The 18,418-nt window shown below is 32.4% G+C and overlaps 1 protein-coding gene across 13 annotated transcripts in view; it reads right to left on the reverse strand.

Moving 5' to 3' along the window:
- The window catches only part of MYCBP2 (MYC binding protein 2), a 258,986-nt gene that overhangs the window by 53,287 nt on the left and 187,281 nt on the right, over window positions 1-18,418 (reverse strand). For 9 of the 13 annotated variants that reach the window (XM_038569798.1, XM_038569796.1, XM_038569801.1 and 6 more), the window contains 2 exons: window positions 14,741-14,863; window positions 11,887-12,066 (listed from right to left, as the gene is read on the reverse strand). In XM_038569798.1, coding sequence (XP_038425726.1) covers window positions 11,887-12,066; window positions 14,741-14,863 — 303 coding nt within the window. The remainder of the gene's footprint in view (window positions 1-11,886; window positions 12,067-14,740; window positions 14,864-18,418) is intronic. The other 4 variants (XM_038569803.1, XM_038569793.1, XM_038569800.1 and 1 more) reach the window with 2 other exon arrangements.

The following is an 18,418-nucleotide window of genomic DNA, read 5'->3' on the forward strand; positions in this document are numbered from 1 at the left end:
ACAAATAAATTGTGTTTGGTAGAATTAAACACCAGTCTAGCTTCTTCCACTAATTTTCAATGTGTGATGTTTGGAGTACTATTTTGTTACTTATTTGATAGCTAGAAGTGCTTTCATCATCACATTTATTTCAGAAGCTGAACCATATGTAACAGTAAAAGTAGACAAGTAAACAGTAAATCTTTTATGTTTGCCAGCTCTCTCTCTAAGAGGTCAATTCATGAATTGAAACAGGTTTGCTTTCTAAATCAAGGTGTGCAATTTCTCATAAAGGGAAATCTCTGTGGTTGGCTGAACTATATGGAATCTTACAAATATCAGGAACACCACTTGTCATACACTAGCAAAACATGTATGCTATACAAAGGGTTAGACAGTACATGTGCTTGTATACCTCATTTCTTTGCCTCTAGTCGTGGTGAATATTTTCTCAAGAACTGTAAATGGTGATAGCTGAATACCTTTTAGGAGTCCAAGTACATAAATAATACAGAATTATTTCTTCCTGAACTGTTAGTTGCCAAATTATAATCATATCCTTTTGAAAAATTTACTTTTCCAAAATATATTTCATCTATTTTTTTTTAAAGAGTGTCATGTTTTGTTTATTAAGTGTGGTAAAACCATGTGCTAAGTAATTAGGTTTTAAAAGTTTTAGAGCATGTAGTATTGGTAAAAACTGTCATGTTGTAGTTGCTTGAAATATCAATACACATAAACAAACACTGTTAAAAATCTTTAGAGCATACATAGTACTTTCACATTCATCACTTAATTTAGTTTAATGATTACATTTATCATCTGTGTTAATAGGCAAAAACTGTCTAATCTCAATGGAATTCTGAAGAAAAAATAATACAGGACAGGATGGAAATTTAATACATTCAAACAATGTAGTAAACATGTTAAATGTTATGTATTCATTCATTAATGACCTGTGTAATTTTTTCATGCCAAAATCATAAATCATCAGGTTATGTGATACCACACTATTGTTAACATACCATAATATAATACTAAATTGTGCTATGCCATTACTATGTATCAGATTATACAACAGTATTTTTTGTAGAGATCAGGTTCTACAATACTATTATCCTAAGAATATATAGTATTACTGTCAACTGTAAAAACGATAAAAAGGTTTCACCGATTTCTAAGAAAAAGGAAAATTAGTTGAAAAACTTATGCAATATATTAACCATTGGTGCAAAAATAATTTGATAAAATTTTCTTAAAATGCAGGATTTTAAGTTTAATTGAAATTACCTTAAGACAAAAAAATGAGTAGGCGTCAAAGTCTCATAAAAGACCAAAAACGTATTTTTAAACTGTCTGAAATTTTATCATCATAGTAGTTTGAATATTTCTAAATTTAAAATATTAAAACTAAGTGGCTAAGAAAATGATATTAGGAAGACTCAATGCCAAACGGGACATGTAGGCTTATACCTATGTATCTAATATATGTATATCTATCCTGATAATTAGGTCAAATTAAAAAACTTCAACTTAATTATCAAAGTGTTTTTCATAAAAAAAACTAAAAAAAGGAAAATGACTTAACATTCCATAACAGGAAATAAGTTTGTAAGACTAAACCTATCACATGAGATACTATGTTTTTACAGATCACCATGTGCTTTTTATGTCTTATATACCATCTTGTTCTGATAAAATATTGACTTTACACCTCCCCAAATCAGGCATTTCATTCTATATATCTATTTTGTTTTTAAAGACCTTAATAGGTTTGAAATTAAGTAAAAGTCATATTTAACCTACAGATAATAATAAACATGCATATCAATTAGGATAATTAGTACCATAATAGTGAATGGACATAATACAAATTACCCCGAGATACCAAATTTTAAATAAAATGATAAACTTTAATCTCAAAAAATGGAATGGGATGGAAATGACTGAGGTGAACTAATAAAACTTTATTGAAACCTCCTATGTTCACTATAAATGGCCCATCCGTGAATGCACGCATACCCACCCTTGAGTTTGTGAGACAGAGATGAGAGAGCAGAGGCAGGCCCAGCTACACCATAAGTTTTGTAAATGCGCTCGCGAGAAGCAAGGTTGTGAGATGGAGATTCTATAGTGGAAAACATTGGCAAAGAAGCAGCACAGATTCAATGGAAAAAAAATTCAGCAGAGAACACAAGCAGAAACAAAGCATTTCAAATGGTATGCACAATCATCTTATTAAAAAGTTTATATCCTGCTAAATTTTCCAACAGGTTTATATTTTTCTAAAATTAAAACTGAAAACAAAGGTCAAATTGATTCAAATTAATAAAGATAGCTCCAAATGCATTGAAAGTTAAGGCTCATCATTCTCATAAATCAAATCTGAACATTCCTTTTTAGACTAATATTTCTTTAGCTCAGTTTTCTTTTCTTTGGTGCTCATTTACTTATAAATAAAAGTTTATAAGTAAATTTTCTTTTGTAAACAGTGAAATACAGAAATATTATTTACAAATTAGCACAGCTACTGTTACCTGGTTTTCTGTATGGACACATGATTGATTTTTCCAATATGTATGGAAACATTTAGGGTTGACTACTTTCTGAGTCCACCTTTGGTGGGAAATATAAGTGCTACTACCAATATTTAGTGTTTGTTCTGTAGAGACTATTACTGGGATACCAAATTTTGTTTATAAAAAGTTTTGCGACACAAACAAAGCAAAGCAAATTTACAAGTCACTGAAAAATGCCACATTAATGATTTACCATGCAGAAAATGAAGTACTTAAAATTATTCATCTTTTTTTCCAAATAATTAATAGAACCTCTAAACTGTAGTCTTTTAAAAGTAGTATCTAAAAACAAAAATCTATCGGGATGCCTGGGTGGCTCAGTGGTTGAGCACCTGCCTTTAGTCCAGGGTGTGATCCTGGAGTCCCAGGACCGCGTCCCACATCAGACACCCTGCATGGAGCCTGCTTCTCCCTCTGCCTATGTCTCTGCCTTCTTTCTCTCTGTGTCTCTCATGAATAAATAAGTAAAATCTTTAAAAAACAAAATCTATCTAAATCTGAAAACAAAACCCATTTTATTTAAAATTTTAACTCATGGTGATGACAATAAATGTAATCAATTGAGTTGAAATAAATTCAGGTGGTAAGGAGATAACTTTCGTGTTATTGAAACAAAAAAAAAAAAGGATACAACATATGTCTTTTTCTCAAAATAGAAAAAGTAATCATTGACTAGTTTATTAGTGTGGTCAAGATTTAAGATAAACTACTCAGAAGCCAAGAAGTCATTCCATGCAAGGTACTGACTCTACAGTACGTGTTAGACACTGTTCTAGGAATTGAAGATAAAATGAACGAAAATAAAGTCCATGCTCTGATGGAGTTTATCTTCAGGTAAAAGGAGAGATAACAAGCAAATATATATCAAGTGGCAATGATCTCAGGAGCCAAAAGCAGGCAGATGCTGAGTGACATTCTATGCTTGGAGAGGACCAGTTATGGAGTGGGGTCCAGAAGAGACAAAATCCTGGGGCATTCCTAGAAAGACAGAACAGAGGAGGATGAAGAAAAGAGAAATGAATAGTTGATGAGGAAGTAAAATATCCAGCAGAACGTGTTTTAGGGGGAAAAAAAAAAGAGGGAACAGAACTCTGTCACACACAGCTGACAGATCAACTACAATGAGATCCTAGTACTGATGAACAAAAGTGACTAGGGTAACTTTTGTGAATAAGGACTACTGCAAGGACCCTTGCAGTGGTTCAAGATAGAAAGGTAGGCATGCATGGAGAGATGGGATATACGTGCCCTCAACTCATCATCTAAGTTAAAAAAAAATTAAGATTTTAATGTTTTTGAGCAACCTTGTTTTTGAAATACATAAAACCTCAAAGGTAACCAGGCACTGCAAAAGGAATTCTGCTATTTAAATCTCATATAATACAAAGTCTGCAACTCTCACTGAAAATATCAGTTAGGAGGGTGTCAGCTTTCTAATGGAAAAGTTAATTCAAGAGGAATTCAAACTGCAAATGTAAGGATACGGTCTTGTGGTTTGCTTGTTAAAATCTGTGAAGACCAGGGTTTAGTAGGACATAGGAGCAGGAATCAGAATACTATCTTAATTGGAAGCACCCATAAACATAAATGTGAAAAACAAGGCACTTTGTAGGATAAGATGTTAGAAGTTTAAGGACAAGCTCCTGGAAAAGATTTTTAAGCCCCAACAGCTTTAAAGTCTTTTCAATATGTTACAAAGCCAAGAGAGATTGAATTCCTAGGTATGATTCACAGTGAATAAGAAACATTTTTTGAAAGTCTACAAAAGGTTACTGTTAAATACCTAAAGAAATTAAGCTGTGACTACAGACAGCGCTTGTTCTATGCATTTAATTTTTACAAAATTTGCTCATACTTGAACATAGTCTGATATAGTTAACTTTTTAAGATCTATATTTTTCCTCTTAAAAAGAAAAGCAATCCTTAAAATATACACCAATATCTATGCACAAAAGAAAGTCAATAAATTTTCAGGCAATTTGTTGGAAACTAAATCATGTTCTTTTTAAAATATCATTTTATAGGCAAAACAACCAATTATTAAATTCACCTCTGTGGAATTTTGATTATTTTGGGTGCAACATATAGTTCACTAAAGAGAGTATTAAAAACAATATAAAAACAAGATTTTCCTCCAGTACTCATTTGAAGTCAGTGTTGTGTGTTTGGTATAAAATATCCCTTTATTAACTACACAGTTCTTTATGTGTCATTTATTCTTTGTTTTGGATCCCAACCATTAAGTTCCCTGGGGAACTTAGTTCATTTTCTGATCACAGCAACTTTGAGTTCACTATAAATTGTACTTGAAAAAATCACTCCCTAGATACTGATAATAATAAAAAATAGTATACTTTAGTTTACAATAAGAAAAGCATTCTTGTTTCAGTTTAACAAGGACAAATTGTGGTTTTGCTGTGAATATTAGAACCTTGACCTTGTCACTGGAAACATAAACTGGAAGAATCAAGGAACATGTCACCATCTGGTGGCAGCACACAAAACTGCAGTTCTGGGATTTAAAACGGTTTTTACTCTTTTTCATTGTTAAATCAACAATTAAGCAATGATCAGAAATGTTAAACAGTATTAGAAGGGACACTATGTTTCAAATACATTATATTTAACAGGTAACGTGTGTCTAACTGCATCACCTATGTCACTATTCCTGCTATCAGACAGGGGAAGTAATATTCATGGAGATTTTTCCACAGAATATCCTCTAGGAGGCTACAAATAGCTGGCAGAAATAATCTTCAGCATCTATTTTTGCTTCTCGTCTTTTTTTCTTAATCCTGAGGCAATACAGCAGTTATGAATTTTATAGTCTCAGTAAAATTACTAAATGCAATCCTAACATAGCTACTTGAAAGAATTTAAGGAAGTTTTATAAATAAATCTATGATAACTCATATTTCACTGTATTCTGTCCTACATTTATGTGTGTGTATATATTTTTAAAATGTAGAAAATAAATCTAATTCTATAGATTCTTCACAAGCAATGATCATAAAATTTCACTGAGTTTACAGTAGAACGATAGGGACAGTGTTTCTGACCTTCTTCACCGGATTTAAATCCCAGTACTGTACATTTGTATCCTGCTCTCAATAGCACTTCAGATATTTTTGTATAGATGTATAGTATAGATGCCTACAGTAGGCAATAAATGGTGAGGTCGAATCTGATATTCTGGAAATTATTTTAAAATTATCTATTTTTAAAGATGTAAAAAACCCTAGTTTATTGGTTCTTGAGAATATTTAAGTTAAACATTCAACCTGACCAAAAAGATGTGAGTGACCAAACAACATGCAGATAAAAAAAATAAGTATAATTATAATTCCCACTTCTGTCTACTAATTTTTTGGAGGATTTAAGATACAGTGATATTAATAATTACATACTCTTAGCTAGCAGCTGTCTGGACAGAAGACTTTAGATGCAATATCTTTGCATGATCAGTATATACAGAATCCTAGTAAATGTATCAGGAAAAAAGCTGGATTATGAGAATGCTAAAGGAGTTTAAGAAATGGAATAGGAAATAAAATTTATTCACATTAATGCTAGTATACTAAATGAATTATAAATAATGAAAGCTAGAAGAAAATTTCCAACTGAGGGATAAAACAGAAACAAGCTTTTCATTAGAATGTAACATTAACCCCCATGATAAGAAAGTCGAAAGGAAGATGGATGAAAATCTGTAAGGTGGATAGCCCCCAAAATACAATGTGTTTCTGAATGACTTCTACATATAACTGCACCTGCCTAAAGCATACTCATGGCATATTACTAAATACATAGTAACTTCCAAGTAACTATGGTTTAGGGATGTAAGAGGGGGAAGCATATCATTTCAGAGTTTGTGATGCCAGAGATAGGAAAATTCTGAGCAAAATTTGGTGGGTCTGTATCTTGGGCCTTAGAAAGAATAATTTCAAAAAGTTCCATGAAAAGGTTATTACTCCTTAAGCAATAGTGTGAGGCACAATAGGGCTGGGGATGCTCTCAAAAATAAAAATCTGGCTCGCCACAGACCTATTACTCGTGAAGCAAAAAATGGTAACTATAGATCAAAGAAATCAGACACTTTGTCCAGGTTCATTTTATGTTAACTACATCCTGCCTTCAGATGGACACAATACTTATGTAGCACGAAGACAGCTAAAACCCAAACCCAAACAAAAAGGCTTTTAGGAAGATACTTAATGTTTGAAGAAAGAAAAAAAGACCAGGCACATAAATAAAAGGTTCCATTCGTGCCACACCTTCATCGTGGGCAGGTAAGCAAATGGACAAATTCTGTAGTATGATTACAGTCTACAATAGAAAGGACCTCTAAGTCTTGGAAACAAAGCTGGCTTTTATACTAACATTTATAGTAATATGTGAAAATAGTGTTACTAGATGAAGAACCAATCTCAAGACAAGTCATAAAGTTATGCTGTAAAAATGTACACTAAGGGGTCGCTAGGAAACCTCAATAGTCTCTTTCCAAACTCTTTCTTGCCACTCCTTCCACAATGAGAATAAACTGCTCTCTTTCAGGCTGTGACTTCCTCCAATCTTCCTTGGAGCATAAGAGATGTTAGGTGTTTGCATCAAAAGGCAATACTGATACCAGCAAATAACATTTACCAGGCACTTCACTTTACAAATGGAGTAAACTGGGCTCAGATTAAGTAACCTAATACATAAAACTAATAAGTGGCTGGGGGGTGGGAGGTCGGGGGAACACCTGGGTGGCTCAGGGGTTGAGCTTCTGCCTTCAGCTCAGGTCATGATCCTGGGGTCCTGGGACCTAGTCCCGCATTGGGCTTCCTGTGGGGAGCCTGTTTCTTCCTCTGCTATGTCTCTCTGTGTCTCTCATGAATAAAAAAATAAAATCTTTAAAAAAACAAAGTGGCTGGAGGAGAAATTTGAATTTTAAGAATTTCTACAACTTCACTTCTATAAGCTAAATAAACACAGTGCTTTACTATATATTAGTATTCTCAAATGTAAATAAATATGCATGCAGACACTCAAGTAGCCCTTTTCAGTCACATTTAGCAATTTTTTGGTCTCATTTAAGAATGTAACCTACAGGTATAATAGAAAAACTCCTGTTGTAAGGTAACCTTAAGGTTTCCTATCTGAGTGTGAAAGTCCTGTCAAAATAACAGAATAACCTAACAAACTAACATTTATTACATGATACATGTTTAAAATGTCTGGGAGAATAGTAAATTTTCTTCATTATCATTTTTTCTATAAGAAAAATAAAAACAAACTATTTAGCCTTCTGGACAGTGGATATAAAATGCCTATGTTAAAGACAGTCATTGGAATAGTTTCTTAGTTGAAGGATCTTGCTTAAGTATAAACTCAGAATTATCATAACTCAGTATAAATTCAGAATTATTTGACATTGTACTATCATACTATAGTCTTTTTAATTAGTACTAAAATATTCTTCCTCCTCTTTGAAGATGTACTGTGAGTAAATACTGGAATGTCTATCATAAAATAACAAGAAATACACGATCTTAAATTCACAGTTTACACCAAAGAAAGTGATAATCTTAGGCATTTACAATCAATAAATATTTCTTCAATACCTATGATTTGTAAGGCTCAGTCAAGGGCTATGGGACGGAAAATGATGCTTTCAAAAGGAATGAGTAAAGATAGTGAAAATAAGGGATGCCTGGGTGGCTCAGCGGCTGAGCGTCTGCCTTTGGCTCAGGGTGTGATCCTGGAGTCCTGGGATTCAGTCCCACATCGGGCTTCATGCATGGAGCCTGCTTCTCCCTCTTTCTTCTATTTCTGCCTATGTCTCTGCCTCTCTCTCTGTATGTCTCTCATGAATAAATAAATATTTTTTTTAAAAGATAGTGAAAATAAGAGGGGTAATATTCTTACAGAAAAGCAGGCAGAGATATAATTCTCCACCTCAGTTCACTAGAACCTTATTACAAAATTGCTCACTAATTCTAAAACCTACATAAATAATTTGAAATAAAAAAGTAAATTATAGAACAGTAAAGAAGAAGCCTAAGATACAGACTTCTATCTCTTTCATGCCTATCCTTGCATAAGACAAGGGAAATCTGTAGTTTTATTTCTATAATTATTCTATTTCACTAGGATAACAGTTGAAATAATTTGTGGGTATATATAATTTTGCTAGTTTCAAAAATTACCAAATTAGTTTAATGTACCAGAATAAATATCAATTCCAAAGATTAGTGAAAAACTATTCCTCAGTTTATTTTTATTTTAATTTTTATTTATTTATGATAGGCACACAGTGAGAGAGAGAGAGGCAGAGACACAGGCTGAGGGAGAAGCAGGCTCCATGCACTGGGAGCCCAATGTGGGACTTAATCCCGGATCTCCAGGATCGCGCCCTGGGCCAAAGGCAGGTGCCAAACCGCTGCGCCACCCAGGGATCCCTATTCCTCACTTTAAAAAAAAGCAAAACAAAACCTAAAGAATTACTGATAATAACACTCACAGAAATTCTAGATACAGTGAATATGTGGGGCAGTTTATGTGTGTCTATATGTAGAGCTTATATATTTAACTGGGAACTTGAGTTATAACATTTAGGAAAATTGTTTTTCTTTCCAACTATGTTGCATTCTTAAAATTAAACTATAAAGGAAAATAACCAACCCAAACAAAACTAATACTGTGGGTGATAAATGTAGATGGATTTTTTTTTTTTTTTTGTAGATGGAAATTTAAAAACACATACTGGGGGACCTGGGTGGCACAGCCAGTTAAAGTATCTGACTCTAGTTTTCCACTCAGGTCATGATCTCAGGGTTGTGAGATTGAGCCCTGTGTCAGGCTCTGTGCTCAGCATGGAGTTTGCCCGAGTTTCTCTCTTTCTCCCTCTGACCCTTTCTTCTTCCACCCCTGTCATTTGCTCTCTCTCAAATCAATCAATCTTAAAAAAAAAAACGACAAAAAAACAAAAACCCACACATATTAAAGGCCAGTTTTGGCAGCATTACTTATTAGCACACAAAGGTGAATATTTAAAACACAGCCTTTGTAGTCAGTAAGACTAGTCTCATGTTCTGGCTCTACCATTTTATTGTATGTGTTTCTAGGGAAAATCCTTTACCCTGAGCTTCTGTTTCCGGATCTGTAAAATGGAGACAATATAAATGAGGATGTATCAAAGTGCTTAAATACAGTGTTTAGTATCTATATAATGGTGACTATCAGTGTAAGCAAAAATAAATAAAAACAGTCTTCTATACATAATGTTTCATTTTAGTATCACAAAAGTAGAAGACAAAAATGATTCTCATTTTGCTATTTAGTAATGAGAAATTCATTATGTAGCCATTTTCTAAAGCAAGATGAACTGTTAGTGTGATAGATAGCAGTGATGTTCAGGAAAGAATACCCTACCTCAAGTAGTCTTAATAATAAGCACTCTTCCATACTTAATTTTCTTAATATGATGTGATTAATTCCACTCGAATTTTAATTTCCAAAATATTAAAACTATTTTTAGATTCCATACTAGGTTTAGTCACGCTAAAAACTAAGAATTCTGGTTTCTGGAATTTGGAAGTCAAACTTCAGTGATATGCTGATGAAAGGTTTAGAGGAAAGATTTAAGTAATTCCCATTGCTGCAGTATAGATAAGCAATGATTCAGAAAACTGGTAACTGAGATATGTCTAGGCCATGATTTCAAATTTTCTCCAAGATGGTAAAGGAAGAAGTGGTACTAAGAATGCCTGGACACAGGATACATAAAATTATTTTGATACAATGTCAGCTGGAAACCTATTATCCTTCAAGAGAGAAACCTATTATCCTTCAAGGGAGACAAATCTGATTTTATTATGGTCTTTATATTTTAAAATATTTTATTAAACAATTTGGTGAAAAAAGCAATAATTACACTTTTTTTTTTTAGAAGAATTGCAATGACCATTCAGGTAGAACAAAAATATCCTTACTTTTTTTTTTTTTTTCTGCTGCTGCTATGACATTATCAGGGTAATTTGTTGTTTAAAATTTTATTAATAAAGATTTTCTGCCTAACTGATCATGATTTTTTTCCTTTTTGTTTTTTTCCCCCTTGTCTTTACCTTTTAACCCTCCTGTAACCTGGGCACACATAAATATAAAAAAAATTGTTGCTTCATAAAATGAGTAAACTAAGTTGTCACTTCTCTTTCCTTCTTCTGGAATGCTTACCAAAGAAGGAAAAAACTATTTCATACATATGACACTGTGTTTCATTGAAATACTTCTTTTATTTATTCAAGTGAATACTGTATATATATAAAGACACTGATTGGCTAGAAGTTGATACTACTTGTATTTTCAAACTACTTAATTTCCTTAAACTTTCTTAATGTATACTACAATCCTAGAAAAGTTTTGTAACTCTTGTATACTCTAACATAGATAATAAGATCATAACAAGTAACATTATTTGCATGAGCTGGGACTTTCACAAACTCATTCAGTGAGTGGTTTACATATTGTATGATATATGAACTGAAGGTCAAGAAGAGCTTATTGCTGTCATACTGCAAGAAGCTTTTAGAAATTTATGTGGAAGTGTGAGGAGGATATTAAGAAAAAAAAGAACATTCCATTAAGTGTAATTTGTTTGGGTCTATTTTCCAGATCAATGTGAATTACTATCCTGGATGAAGGGCTAGAGCAACCCTAGAAAGCAGAGCTAAAATCAAATGATCACTTACACATATCAAGAACAAGGAAAACAACATAAAAAAATAAAAAGCAAGAGAAGAAACAACAATTTGAGAAAATCTGGAAACCTAAAGTTGCTATACATTTCACAGATACCAAATTCACTTAAAAGAAACAAACAAACCTGCCCAGTATCACCTCTCCTTCATACCCTTGTACAGTGAAATAGGTTTTTTTTTCTCTTGGGGCATCTCTGGTAACAAAAATCCAGTATAAAACAATGAAAATCATCTCTATAACTTATGCTTAGCATAGTCATGCATATTGTAAAACAAAAATTTAAATAAAATAGTTTTTTTAACATGCTTTATTGTTGTATTTGCTTATGCTGGAATCAGAATAGAGAGCATAACAGTCATACTTCAATAGCTATACTTAACAAAAATGTGTGATTAAAAAAGAAGTGTCTTAGCTGCAGAATGTCTTAGCTCAAAAAAGCTTAAATGCTTAAAAAATGTGGGAAGGGATAACATCTTCATTAAATAAAACCAGTCAAGTGAGTTGATAAATAATTAGTAACTAATAAACAACTCAGAACAAAGCTTCAGAAATGGCTTGATGAGGCAGGTAAGGCTGACAGACTTACTCTGAAGCTGAGGCTGCTGGAAGGAAAGGGGCTGTCCGAACACAAATGGGCTGTGGACTAGGGAAGAGGGAGGTTTTGCAGCTTGATCAAAGATGGAAGGAGCTGGGAGATTGGGCCGTGACTGAATGGAATTCAATATGGCACTCAGTTGGTCACCTGCAGTGGGCAAAACAGTCAAAACTACAACTTGTTATTTATTAACATCCAAAATGGCAAAGAATATGGTGCTTTATGACATTCAGATAAAGTTAAACACTAAATAAAACTATGCCAATTCAGAAATGAGTGGAAGTTGATGTTTGTCATCCTCGAATTAGGGACCAAATATTGCATTTTGCTTTAATAATATTATATAGCCCACCTACAAAAACAAATTCATGTAAATTCATATACAACACTGAGCAGCAGCATGGGAGAATTTAGAGTTTATGAAGAATCCATGACAGGTAAGTTGACTCAATATTATACAAGTGTAAATGAAGATCTAAGTAAACAATACCTTCTATATAATACCAAACAAATGACTAAATAACCCTGCCTCATGTGCAACACACTTCAAGCAGAAAATAAGCAAATATGAAAAGTTTTTTAAGTAAATGTAGAATTGAAGGGAGGCAAAGCATATGTTATCAACTTAGTAATATATTTATTTAGTCAATAATTAATATTTCCCCTTTTTAAATTGTTCCTGTCAAAGAAATTATACTTCTTAAAGCATGAACTCCCTTGCTTGGATGGATAATATAAAAATCTTTAAGACCTATAAGATAAAAAGGAGTATGAACTATCTAATTTGAATAGTATCTCAAATATGAATTGTGACATTTTTCCTTAAAATTAAATACAAAGGACTGTAACAGAAAAATATTTTTAAAAATATGAAACAATTAGATGGATGATCCTTAGCTCCTTCTTTATAACATTATGTATATTAAATAGTTTAAGTGATGCTGAAAAAGAGAAGAAGAAAAAACATATCCAGAGTAGTTGATGCAGAAACTGGAAAATAGTACCTTTCCAGCCACATTCCCTACATATAATAAAGTTTCTTAACTGAAAACTTTAAATGAAGCAGCAAGAAGGAAAAGACTTAAATGGAAAGAACTGTGTACACAGCTACATGTCTACTTTTTAAAAACTTATGCTGTAGATTACAGAAAGGATTTTAGAGATTATGAAGAACTTTACAGAATTAAGAATAAAGAATTTCTCCAAAAAACAATTTCTTGAACTTAGACAGTATAATTAGTTAAAGAAAATGGGAACTACTGTTAAAGGTAAGTTCATACACAAAGGTTAGATATATTTGATTAGATTTTTAAGTTTCTTAATATTCCTTTGTACCATCTAAATATTTAAAAAGTCTATTAACAAGTACATGCCATTTCTGAACAATATTAGCAAACTCACACCTTTAAAAAAGTAATATTTTATTATTTCTATTTAATAACAAATGTTCTCAACAATGTTGGTCTCTTTAAAGTTGATTAATAGTCCTATGATGTTTTAATACATTTTATTTTAAAGACTAAATTAAGTGATAACCACCAGTACAATTTATACATTTTAGAGAAGTGACTGACAGCATACAATTTGAATTAAATATGGCTTTAAAACAGATTATTAACAAAGCATAGTAGCGTTAAGTGCTGAGATTTTAATTGAAGGATTGACAATGGTGAAAGAGAAAGGGAGATGAAAAAAACACCCCCAAGCATTTACCCTACTTAAGTGTGAAGATCTAGCTCAAGCTAGTTCAAATCTCACCTACGGGGAAACGAGCAAGCAGGTGTCCCCACGCCTGCAGGATAGACCAACATAAGAGAGTAGGAGAAGCCAAAAAGAAATCTTGTAGCTAGAATTGCTTCATATAAGTACTTTATGGAAAGCAATAAAAGTATCAAACAAAATGTGGTTTTAAGTTGAAAATTTCCTCTACATTGCTGCCATTTTGTGTTTTGTTGACTATTTCATTATTTCACTTGCTCTGCAAGTCAGGTCTAACGATGGTCTTTGTTCTTTGAAATCAAATCCAATGAATTAGTGTAAATAACATTCTGAAGTAAAATTATTTTTACTTAGGCTATCTTCTCCCTCTTACCCATCATCTAACTGTATACTACTTGTTGATGATATGCTGATTTAGGAGGCAGGATCAAGTACATAGAAAGAACAGAAATATATCTGAATTTAGATACAAATCCAATTTTAGATGAAATTCATGTATAAATTATTCTGAAATAATAATTGTTTAGATTGTCCATAATGTTGGTCTCTTCTAATATTACAGCCAAAAACAGCTATGCACATTTTAAATTCTTTGGTTTAGGGTTTTATTTTTCTTTTCACAACTCTCTGACTTCATTATATATACCAAACCCAAAGACATCATTCATTTCATGTAATTCTAAATTAACTAAGATAACTTGGTCAGACATTCAAAACCAAAACCACACATACGTAATAAGGCTGACGTGTAGTATTACTTAAAATGTTTTGATTTTAAATGGAGCATTTTGTAAGGTTCTTTTTTGCTCATTAACACTACTTCTAATAATATAGATGATAAAAACAATAGTTCCCTTACTAGATACGGTGTCACAGAATCTTTATGTGTATCCAAAGTGAGTATCTTTAAAGTAAAAGCAAATACGAAATAACTCCTATGAATATAAACTAAAACGGGTGAAAATGATCCTGTAAAAAGAATGCTTTTGTAAACATCTGACTGCTAGTTTTCTAGGAACAAACTTTAAAAGTTTTATGGGTGAACAGTACTAAAAATGGGAAAAATGTAGGGCAATAAAAAATATTAAAGTTGGATAGGTAAAAAGACTCACTTTCATATACCTACCTTTATTATTTCCAAGTCCATAATCAAATCCTTGAGCACTACAACTTGCCCCTTTATTAAAAGCTTGCACTGAGAAAGGGCTTGGAGGAGGAGTCTGAGAATTTTGATCCAGAAGAACTTGTTCTATAATAAAAGGCACAGCTATAATATCAGTTTCTTATGTGCTATTCTCTATTCATAGAATAAAGAGAGAGTTGCCAAGAAAGACTTTATAATTTTAAAATAACATCACATTTAGATTTGATAATACATCAGTTTCTTATGTTATTCCCTATTCGTAGAATAAAGAGAGAGTTGCCAAGAAAGACTTTATGATTTTAAAATAATATCACATTCAGATTTGATAATAAGTCTAACAATTAGGTCATTGACACTTGACAGAGTATATGACAAATCTTGGTTTTCATTTATTAAATATACAGTGAAACTTAGAAATTGGATATGCTCTTATGGAGCCAATCTACTTTTACTGTGGCAGGATACATCACTGAATGTATACTAGTATTTCTGGACCAGGAACTCAAATTTGTAACAAATTTATACAAGAGCATTTTATAATAAAAATGGGTATCCTAATAAACCAGAAATCAAAATATTTTGTATATTAGTACTCAAATAGAAAAGAGTCTTCAAAATGTGTAAGTATATAGTACTTCGAGTACTAATATACAAAATATTTTAAGTTCTGAATATAAAAATTGTGGAAACTTTAATTTTTAACCTTTTACTTCTTAAATAAGGCCATTTTCCCCCAAAATGAAACGATGATAAACCAAGTCATGAAGTCAGAGCTATTTGCACATACTTAAGTCTATAAATGTATCAGAATTCTATTTCATGAAAAAAAGTTATGTTAATGTCAACTTTAAAAAGGCAAAATAAAATCTGTCAAATGAAAGGTAAAAAAGAGAAAAAAGTGTCCCATCAAAATAATATAATGAATAATGAAAAGTTTTAAGTATATTTTTAAAAGTCAAGATCTCTTTAAAGAGAAAAATAGAACTAGAAAGAAGGTGGTGAAGTGTTTTCTTCCTCCCTGTAAATCAGAATCCTGCTATACTACTGGTACTGTATGTCTACCCCTTAATGGACATTTCTAGACTCTTTTCAAGAAATCAATCCCAGCACTTCCCTTAGGCAATACTCTTCAGTATGAGAGATTTCAGCAGTGGGAATATCTCTTCTGGAAAATACTCATAAACATTAACCCTGAATGGGAAAGATAGCATTATTCTCACCTCAGAATGGTCTCAGCACCAAGTACAAAGTCTGTTTTTCTTTTCTTTTTTTTTTTTTAAGATTTTATTTATTATTTGACAGAGAGGGAGCGAGGGAGAAAGGGGGAGAGGGAGAGGGAGAGAGAGTGCGTGTGCATGTGAGCAGGAGGAGGGGACAGAGGCAGAGAGAGAAGCAGATTCCCTGCTGAGCAGGAAGCCCCAATGCAGGGCTCAATACCAAGACCCTGAGATCATGGATCCTGAGATCATGACCTGAGAAGAAGGCAGATGCTTAACTGACTGAGCCAAAGTCTGTTTTTAACAGAGCAGTAACTTTGCCTACTAGCTTTATTTACAGATATCAAAGACCTATAAAGAATTTTAACAAGAGGAAAGTTTTGTTTTACTTTAGTATTTCATATAAATTACTATAGTGCCAAATCCTCTTATTTCTATACTGAATATAATTACTTGTTAATACCAATGAGCAGACTATTTGGATACAATTATCAACTAATCTTAGTGATTTTAAGGCACTGACATCACTTTTTTCCTGATCACCCCAGGTCTTATGTTAAAATATTAAGAATCACATTATGATAAAAAATATATATATCAAAAGAGCAAAGGACCATTAAGTGATGACAGAGAAAAATTTAAACTTCTGCTTTTAGGGCTGAATATCTTTCTTGGCAGAAACAATATCCTAATTTAAGAAGCATTTTACCTAAGAAGAATCTTTTACCTTTTGAGCATATAGAAATAAAATTCTCCATTTAAAAAACTATGTCTTTAGTATAGACGGCATTTTACATTTTAATAATAACAGCTAATCTTACCATCTGGCTAGCTTTATGTTATTATTTGTTCATTTAGCTTTCATATTGAACTTACAAAGTATCTTCATTTTGTAAACGAGAAAACTGAAGCACAGAGATGTTAGGTAACTTGGCCAATGTCACTTAAGAGCTGTAGAGCTGGTATTTGTACTGTAGTGGTTTAGCTCCAGAGTCCACTCTGACACATTAGGCTGCATTATGCTATACTGCCAGTTACAGTAATTATTAATTATAAGTAATTATTAAGCTAGGATGACCCTTTGGTAGCTACGTATTATTTAACTATTTCTTATATAAAGCTGATCTCACTTTAGGTAATTTCATTTATATCTAAATATTTCTAGATAGTGGAAATATTTAAGAATTTCTGATATGTAGTATATACATAATCATATTATAAATGGGAAGGTATTTTGTCAAATGTCTGATTTACAACAAATGAAGCCTTTTTTTCACTTTCACAACATAATGAAGAATAGTTATGCCACTTCAGGACATTAATTTATAACCACATCATCTTTAACTATGAAATATGTGTCTGTAAAGACCAGGAAGGGCCTTCAAATTCTATTCACTGTTCACTGACACAGTGGTGTGATATAATGAGCAGAGCATCTCAAGTATGAATGAAGATTCTGGCTCACGTCTTACATCTGTCATACATCCAGCTGTATAGCCACAGGTAAGTCATTTTAAATTCTATGACCTTTAGTTTCCTTACTTATAAAATGAAGATTATATAACTTAGCACAAAGGCTTGTTGTAAGGGAAAAAAAAGAAGAAATGTTTAATATCTAAATGCACTCTGTCATTCATGAAGTCTCAAACTTTTACAAATCTATTTATACTTATGGCCATATTACCTCTTGGATAATACATACTATGAATTTAGTCTCTTTTGGATAAATATGCATGTTCCTTTATTTATTTGACCTTTTCCAATAAATTTTGGATTTTGGAATAAAAAATCTATGCTTGACTTATCCATTTATTTTGATGTCCTAAATAGTATTTTTGTGACTCAACTTGTATTTACAAAGCTTAGTATGCAATTAGTATGTGCCAAAACTGTTTTAGAACGAGGAATACAAAGATTAAAAACTCTGTGCCTGTCCACAAGGACTCACAATCTAGGTATAAAGACAAAAAATTAACTTCAATATAGTATCAGTTTTGTTCTAGTGGTGAATACAGTTCTTTAAGAACACAGAATTCTTGACTCCGTCAGGATCAGTTAAAGCTTTACATAAGTGATGACATGATCTGAACTTGGAAGAATCATGTTTTTGACCCGAGGAAAATGAAGACAAGGGGACAATAAGGAAAGTCTTTTATTAATTGAGATTGCTGTTGAAAGAGGTAACGCTAAAAGCTGAAGCTCTAACAACAAAATAGGAACCCTTCAAAAGATGCTATGCATTCATCCAGTGCTCCTATCCTGAGACAAAATTTAAATGAAATTGCCTGGGAGAAGTACTATGATTGATGGTTTGAAAAGTGAACTTCCTCTAGCAGCAGGAAGGGTAAAGCATTCAGCTCTGGACTGGCACAAAATAATGAGTCATATGAATCCATATCAATGAAATAAAAAGCATGGTTTCCAAAGGTGGATTCATATGTTT

The sequence above is a fragment of the Canis lupus genome, chromosome 22 (assembly GCF_011100685.1).
Source record: "Canis lupus familiaris isolate Mischka breed German Shepherd chromosome 22, alternate assembly UU_Cfam_GSD_1.0, whole genome shotgun sequence".
NCBI classification, from domain to species: domain Eukaryota; kingdom Metazoa; phylum Chordata; class Mammalia; order Carnivora; family Canidae; genus Canis; species Canis lupus.